Below are 8,543 nucleotides of genomic sequence, written 5' to 3' on the forward strand. Positions count from 1 at the left end.
AAGAGCTAGTTCCAGGACAGGCTCCAAAGCTACAGAGAAACCCTGTCTCGAAAAAAATACAAAAAGAAAGAAAGAAAGAAAGAAAGAAAGAAAGAAAGAAAGAAAGAAAGAAAGAGAGAAAGAAAGGAAGGAAGGAAGAGTGTGAGTGGGCACATGGTGTATGAGTCTGTGTGAATGTGTGTGTTCAGCTGTGTACGGGCACATGTGTACATGTTGGTGCATGTGGAGGACTAAGGCTGACGTCCAGAGTCTCCTGATCTCTCCCAGGCCCTTTATCCAGAGTCTAGGGCTCTCAGCTAAAGCCAGAGCCAAGCCGCCTATAAGCTAATCTCACCACCTTGCTCTGGGAAATCCCCTTTCTGCCTTTCAAACCTCAGGAGGGTCACTGTGCCCACCCGACATTTACAGGGAGACTGGGGATCTGAACTCTAGTCCTCAAGAGTGCTCAGCAAGAACCTTATACACTGAGCCATCACCCCACCCTCTGCTTGCTGTTGTCTTGCACTTGGACATTTGGACCCAGCTGACCCTTGGGCAGCCCAGAGCCACTGTCTGGTCACCCTGTGGTGATACCGTCCTGCAGACTCTAGAATCGAGAACCAGTATTCACATCAGTTGGGATGGGGCTCTTTCTGTTCTGGTCTCTGTCAGTCATTCCATAGCCAGGGAACTGGCAGACCCTGCCTCCTGGGTATCAGATGGAAGCAGGTACAGGAACAGGCCTGCTGAGGCCCAGGGACGTGCAGGCAGCCTTACAGATGTGTCCCTCTGCACCCACACAGATGTGTCCTGGTGTGAGCGAGGCTCAGGAGCTCTACAGCAGAGGCTTCCTGACTATTGAGCAGATTGCCACGCCCCCTCCGCCTGCCATCACAAACTACATCTTCCTGCTGCTCTGCCTGTGTGGCCTGGTGGGTAACGGCCTGGTCCTCTGGTTTTTCGGCTTCTCCATCAAGAGGACACCCTTCTCCATCTACTTCCTGCACCTGGCCAGCGCTGATGGGATCTACCTCTTTAGCAAGGCTGTGATTGCCCTCCTGAACACGGGGGCCTTCCTGGGCTCCTTCCCAGACTACGTGCGCAGAGTGTCCCGGATCGTGGGGCTCTGTGCGTTCTTCGCCGGTGTGAGCCTCCTGCCAGCCATTAGCACCGAACGCTGTGTGTCCGTCATCTTTCCCACCTGGTACTGGCGTCGGAGGCCCAAGCGCCTGTCTGCTGGGGTCTGTGCCTTGCTCTGGCTGCTGTCCTTCCTGGTCACTGGCATCCACAACTACTTCTGTATGTTCCTGGGCCGCGAGGCCTCAGGGACAGCGTGCCGCGACATGGACATCTCCCTGGGCATCTTGCTGTTCTTTCTCTTCTGCCCACTCATGGTACTCCCCTGCCTGGCACTCATCTTGCACGTAGAGTGCCGGGCACGGCGCCGCCAGCGCTCTGCCAAGCTCAACCATGTGGTCCTGGCTATTGTCTCGGTCTTCCTTGTGTCTTCCATCTACTTGGGGATAGATTGGTTCCTCTTCTGGGTCTTCCAGATCCCCGCTCCCTTCCCCGAGTACGTCACTGACTTGTGTATCTGCATCAATAGCAGCGCCAAGCCCATTGTCTACTTCCTGGCTGGGAGGGACAAGTCTCAGCGCCTGTGGGAACCTCTCAGGGTAGTCTTCCAGCGGGCTCTACGGGATGGTGCAGAGCCCGGAGACACTGCTAGCACCACACCTAACACAGTCACCATGGAGATGCAGTGCCCCTCTGGGAATGCATCATGAAAGGCCAGTGTCTGGGGCAAGGCCGCAGCAGAGAGTGGCCAGTAACTTCCAGAGACGCTCTGCCCAAAGGGCAGAAGCAGGGCAGCTGTCCCTGTGCCGCCAGGAAGAAGAGCTTCCTCTAGCACAAAGCATCTGCCTCTGGCCAGGCGTGGCCGAGAGACTGACCCTGTGGCCTCTGATCCCCAGCCATTCTGCTTCTGTGAGTCACTGTACCAAAGTTGCCCTTACCGGTGTGGTGGGGTCCCTCCTCAACAGAAGCTCAACAGTGAGGGAGATGAAGGCCACCTCTGCCTCTTCAGCCGTCCCTCCCCAAACATGACTCGGTCATCATCACCACTACTGGGCCCCCAGCCTCAGCTCTACCTGCAAGGAGTTGTTCAGTCTCCCAAGGCAGCATCTAAGCAAAGCTGAGAGAATGGTGCTATCTGGAAGAGGGTCCTGTCTACCTGCCTTGTAACCTGCAGACAAGTCCCTGTCCCTTTAATGAGTCATTTGGTGACTTTAACAGGGTAGGGTCTGACCCTGGCAAACCACGAGAGACAGGAAGGACCTTTTGCCATTCTGGGTAGCTGACTGCTTTTCTGACACCCCCAGCCAGCTCTGGGCAGCTGACCACGCACTTGGTGTCTTCCAGGTCACTGTGGTCCATTGCGGCAGCTCCTTACTAGTCCCCGATCTCCAGTGCCCATTTCACAGAGTACTCTGATTCCATTCTGGTCCCCTGGGGGCTGCCACCACGGTGCCATTTGTCATCCTGCACAGTGGCCTGTGTAGCCAAAGGAAGTTTTATAACAGATAATAAAGTATATATCAATACACATTTTTAAATCTTGCAACGAGGAAGCAGATTCAGTGCCCAGTGTCTTCTCTATATCTCCATGTCCCACAGTGAGAGCAGCCAGGGGCAGCTGGAGTCCAGGGAGTGTGGCCATCAGTCCTTTTCCTCTAGCTCTGATCTTTCCTGGTTGTCTGACCACAGCTCTGGAATGCCTTCTGCTCTGCCCGAGTCTGTCTATATGTAGACATCTGTGACCTGTAAGAATGTGTCACTGAGGGAGCTGCGTTCCTTTACGAGAAGCCAAGGAGGGCAGGGGACAGAGAAGGGCTGAGCAACATGCCCACACAGTGCTAGGCATGCTAGCCACACGCCCTGAGTTCACCGAGCTTAATTCTAGGCCACACAATCCCAGGGCAGAGACTGTGGCACTAACCCTGGAGGGGAGTATCTAACTCCACAAAGCCGTGTCCCCAAGTGGCCCATCACCCCAGCTGCAGGGGTCGGTTCCCTCCAGGCCACAAGCCCACCTTTGCTCCTTTAAACAAAGAGAGCTCTCTTGGTGAGACAGAGCAAGTGACTCCAGGAGCTTCAGGTAGGCAAAGCTATCTGCCCCTCCCCTGTGCCTGGCTGAGAAAGTCTGCTACCCTCTGCCCCTCCCCACTTCTGCTCAGAGACTCTGAGAGACAAGGGAGGGGCTTCTCTACCCTTGCAATAGAGCGCTAAGAATGTGCACGGACCACACCTCCGGAAGTGCCATGTGGGTAGAAACTACTCAGAGTCCTGGGGGTGCCTGGCTGAGGGGCCACGTAGAGTCCCCTGGCTCCCCAGAGCTCTGTCAATCCCCATTCCTGGGAAATCTCTCCTAAAACGTCCTCACTCCTGAAACCCTGGGAGTGAGCTGTGCCCCTACAACGGGCCTTCCCACCTGGATCCAACTCGGGTTCCTAACCCGGGGCCTGTGTGCAGACAGCACCCACCCTGGGGATGCTGCAGTGGTGGGTGGGTTGATTCTGTGCCGTGGTCCAAGTCTTGTGGGAGAGGAGGCTTTTCTCTACTCCCCCACCAACCCTTAGCCCTAGAGCTCCTCTGCCCTTCCCCAGACCCCCTACTCTGTGCTAATGGAGAAGAAGCAAGAGGACTAAGTGGATGGAAACCACGGAGACCCACCCCTTTCCTCCACCCTCCCCTGGTGTTTAATTATTTAAGTGGGTTGCAAAGAGGCTGGGCAGCGGTGGGACCAGCAGGTGCATGAAGGGTCCCCCACAGTTCTCCCAAGCCACCTTCTTTCTGGGTGTTTTACAAAGGCAGGACTCCCCAAATACTGCAGCCTTTTCTCCCTGAAAACCAGGAGTGAAGCCATTCTCCACCACAGCCCAGCTCCTATTAAGGTACTGCCCGGCTGTGAGGGCTGTTACTCAGCTGGACTTCCCACCAGCACGTGACTCGGAGACGGGTGGAGTGGAGAGAGGGCCACAGGGCCGACAGCACTCAGTGCTTTTTATGCTTCCTGCTACCCAGCAGCTCTGCAAAAGCAAACAAGAAGAGGGTACACTGTCAGACAGAGCAAGGGAAGGACAAGAGAAGTTAGAAAGGCCAAGAGTGAGCTCAGGAAGGTAGAGACCTGCCACCTGCTAGTCACAGGACCGTTCTCTGCCCATACCAGACTCCAGGAGTGGTGAGATGCAGCTGAGCACACACAGGGAAGGAGAAGTGGGGATCCATTACCACACAGCAGCTCAGTTAGCAAAGTTCTTGCTATAAATTCAGGTCTCCAGCACCCATGTCAAGAGCCCGGCATAGTGGGGTATGCCTGTGACCCCAGGCCTGGGGTGGCAGAGAGGGAGGATCCTGCTCCATGGCAGGTCAATCATCAGGCTCCAGGTTCAGGGGGAGATCTCAGATAAAGAAGGCAGAGAGTAAAATAGGAAGGCACCACACGCTGACCTCTGTCCTCCACACACATGCACGTACGTGCATGCACATGTGCACACATACACACACAGCTGACGATCAGAGCCGGCTGTGTTTACAGGCTGATCATTTCCTGCAGGTTTCTGCATGTCTCTACAAGGCTGCTCACACCAGTTGCAGGAAGTCAGAGCTCTTTACCGTGACCTCTGACCTTGATGTCTCTTGTCAGCAAAGTGTTAGGAGTCAGATTCTGGGAGACGCTGGGAGTGGACTTGGCTATCACAGCCCCAGGCGAACCCAGTTGGGTCTGGCTGGCTTGCAGACCAAGAACAGAGTGTTCTGCAAAGACAAATGGCTGTGAGCTGCCTCTGCCTCTCTTTAGCTCCCACCACACCAAGGGATACTAGTGCTTCTGCAGCCTTGGCAAGGCTTTGCCACATCCCTGCAGGGGCTCCCAGATAACTTGGCTTCATTCTCTGAAAACTCACCTCTCTCTCTCTCTCTCTCTCTCTCTCTCTCTCTCTCTCTCTCTCTCTCTCTCTGTCTCTCTCTTTCTCCGTATATGTGTGTGTGTGTGTGCACGTGCACACGCGCATCCATGCATACATCCACATCCGTATAGAGGCCAGAGAGCAACACTAAGGGTCTTCCCCTACCACTCACCATCTTTTTACATTTACTTATTCATCTGTGGGTGGGTGGGTGACTCATTTGTAGGTCAAATGACAGTTTGTGGGAGTCGGTTCTCTCTATCATAGGGGTCCCAGGGATCACATTCAGGTAATCATCAGCCTTGTCAGCAGGCTCCACCTCTGCCCACTGAGCCATCTTGTCCACATATGTTTGAGATGGGCTCCTTTAGAGGGAAGGAGAGATGAAAGCCCGGAGAAGGGGCCTTCTGGCAGGCTGGCAAGGAAAACGCTCTGGCAAACTTCTGCATCGAACCACAGAGTGCAAAAACATTCTGTTGTAAGCCAGCAGGGAGCCAAAAGTTGGAGAACTCAGAAACAACCAGGAGCCGTTTACAAAACCGAAACTCATGGAAAACTGGATGAGTCAGCTGCCAGCTCGGGGGTTTCCTGACAATTCAGGAGGAGACTCACCTACTTGGGCACATGATTTTTTAAAAGCCTTTGTAATTAATTAAACTGGAACTTTAATGAACATATGATCAAATCCATCCACACCTCCTGAGCCACTGAACAAACCCCCAGTGCCTGGGCCCAGGGTGCCCACACTGCCTTACACGATTGTCAAGCAGTCCAGTCAACAGGCCTTTCTCTGTCTCAGGATGGAAACATTGTTAATGCCTTTTGGTAGTGCATGGGATTTGTGTAAAGAAATTTAGTAATCCCTATCCAGAAAATTCCAGAAGGGACCCTGGCTTCAAGACTGCTGAACCAGCTTCAAGTAACATTCTCTAAGTCCCTCATCTTTTTTTTTTTCTTTCCTGCTTGCTCTAGAAACAGCTTCTTCTCCTTCCCATTAGAGGAGCCCTGGGAAGGAGGCATTGAACTGACTGAAGTTTCTTTTTTCTTGTTTTTTTAAGGATTTTTTTTAATGTGCCTATGGGGGAGGGGCTATGGATGTGCGGGCAGGTGCCCTAAAAAGCCTGGATTGCCCTGAGCTAGCGTTACAGGGGCTGTAAACTGCCAGACACGGGTGCTGGGACCAAAGCTGGGTGCTCTGCAAGAGCAGCACGTGCTCTTAACTCCTGAACCGTCTCTCCAGGCCAGCGGTTAAGGATTCTGAACCAAAAATGTGCCGATGTGGAAAAGGGGGGTTAATTTAAGAATTCTAGCACAGGGGGCAGGAAGGATGGTGGCTCGGTGGTTAAGAGCATGACTGTTCTTCCAAGGTCTTGAGCTCAACTCCCAACACCCACATCAGCTGAGTCACAGCCAGCTCCAGGGGAATCTGCTACCTCTGGTCTCTGTGGCCATCTGCACTCAAGTGCACACCACCACATACAGATAGACACACATACACACATTTAAAAGTAATGTAAATAAGTGATAAATAACAACTCAAATAATTCTGGCATAGAATATGAGCCCCAGGGCTGTAGGGATACGTCAGTCAGTCGGTATGGTTCCCACTGTGCGAGTATGGGAACCCGAGTTCTGTTTCCCAGCACCCATGGGCTCCCATGTAAAAGGCCAGGCACCAGGGTGTGAGCCTGTAAAGCTGCTGAGGAAAGGTGGAGAAGGGTGGCTTTTCAGTTGGTGTTCCATTTCGTCTTAAAGATTTATTTTAGTGTGTGTGTGTGTGTGTGTGTGTGTGTGTGTACATATTATTTGTGTGCAGCTCCCCTCAGAGGCCAGAAAAAAAAGGCATCAGACACTCTCGGCCTGGAGTTGCTGATTAGTGTAAGACTCTTGATTCTGGGCACTGAACTCAGATCCTCCAGCAAGCATTCCTTTTGCTTTGTTTTGTTTTTCAAGACATTGTAGACCAGGCTGGCCTTAAAATCAGAGGTACACCAGCCTGTCTCATGAGTGCTGGGATTAAAGGTTTGCACCACCATTCCAGTCCAGACCAGCAAGCACTATTAACCACTGAGTTATCTCATCTGTCCTACACACACACACGTACACACACACACACACACACACGTACACACACACACGTACACACAAAAACACACACGAATGCATAGGTTTAGACTACTAAAAAGTTCAGGTGTGGCTAAGTGCAGGTGTTCCAGGAACTCCTGGACCCCAGTTCAGTCAGCCTGCATCCTGCCTTCTGGGGTGCAGCAGAAAAGTGGAAGTGGCCAATGTAAGAAGGGGTCACTACCCAGAGCCAAGAGCAGGTGTGTGATCTTCACGTCTCACTGGGATTTGGAGGTCAGGGAGGAATACCCAACCTATGGTGAAGACTCTGAGGCACAGTGAAGTTGCCTGAACCATATAATCCCTCACCTCACAAGTGCTGGAATAAGATGGCAGACTTCCCGTTGAGTGCTTCTATTTCCCCGCCTTCAGCAAGCCCAGCTTAGCTAAGTCTATTAGCTGAGCATCCCTCCACATGGGTGCCCATACTGATCTTTCCCAGCCCGCAGAACCCCTTCTATTTGAGGCCCCACCCCAACTCCCAGACCCATGATGCAACTCCTAATGCTCTGAGGCATTGGGAAGGGAGGGGCGGCCAGGACGGTGCTAGAAGGGGTGGTCCTAGCCATAATCCCCCAAAGCCCCAGCCTCGAGGGGGCCTGGGTGGAGTAGGGGGCCGTGCTGGGAGGCCCATTAGCCTTCAGCTAGGCTCCTGTGGACCCAGGTCTCCAGAGAGCAGGCGGGCATCCTTCCTGCCTTTATATCTGGAGCTCCTTCTCACACTTCTCAAAGGGAGCCAAGGTCCTTGAGGATGGGATCCCCCAAATCAAGGCTTTTATGAGGTTGGGAGCAGTGGTATCCTTGCTTAGTGGAAGAGACACTGAGCCAGAAAAGCACCGAAGCAGCTGAAACCCCCAGTCCAGGGGAGCTGTGGACACCTCCAGGGACCAGAGCCAAGAGGAATCAGCACCCTTTTCAGAAGGACAGATGAACACATCCAGGAGCAGGTGAAGGGCTTGTTTCTTTTCTTTTCTTTTTGTTGTTATTGTTTGTATTGTTTTGTTTTTTTGTTTTTGAGACAGGGTTTCTCTGAGTAGCCCTGGCTGTCCTGGAACTCACTCTGTAGACCAGGCTGGTTTCGAACTCAGAGATCCACCTGAAGGTTTGTTTCTTTTTATGGTCTGGGTGGAGGTGGGAGGCTACAGCAGTGCAAGACCCACTAGAATCAGTGAGAGCCTGGCTCTGCCAGGACAGTTTGGAGACCCAGGCAGGTGTCTCAGCCTCTCCAGTCGGGCTTTGAAAACTGGATCAGGGGCGTGTGAAGTGAGACCAGAGGTAACCGCAGACCAAGGGCAAGTGCGGGAAGAGCAAGACACCAGTTTAGGGAAGAGACAGACCTGGAAGCCCATGAGCTCAGCCTGACACTGAGGCTGACGGACAGTCCTGAATCGTAATGCTCAGCTGACAAAGAACAGGTGAAGGCAGAGCTAGCTGAGACACACACACACACACACACACACACACACACACACA

General features: G+C 53.0%; 1 protein-coding gene across 1 annotated transcript in view; it reads left to right on the forward strand.

Moving 5' to 3' along the window:
- Mrgprf (MAS related GPR family member F) overlaps nt 1-2,574 on the forward strand; it is a 9,824-nt gene extending 7,250 nt beyond the window's left edge. Inside the window, exon 3 of the mRNA XM_013347781.2 lies at nt 783-2,574. Within this exon, the coding sequence (XP_013203235.2) occupies nt 783-1,766 (984 nt within the window). The 3' untranslated portion in view covers nt 1,767-2,574. The remainder of the gene's footprint in view (nt 1-782) is intronic.
- Nucleotides 2,575-8,543: the final 5,969 nt, after the last annotated feature.

This window comes from Microtus ochrogaster, chromosome 8 (genome assembly GCF_000317375.1).
Source record: "Microtus ochrogaster isolate Prairie Vole_2 chromosome 8, MicOch1.0, whole genome shotgun sequence".
Taxonomy (NCBI): Eukaryota; Metazoa; Chordata; class Mammalia; order Rodentia; family Cricetidae; genus Microtus; species Microtus ochrogaster.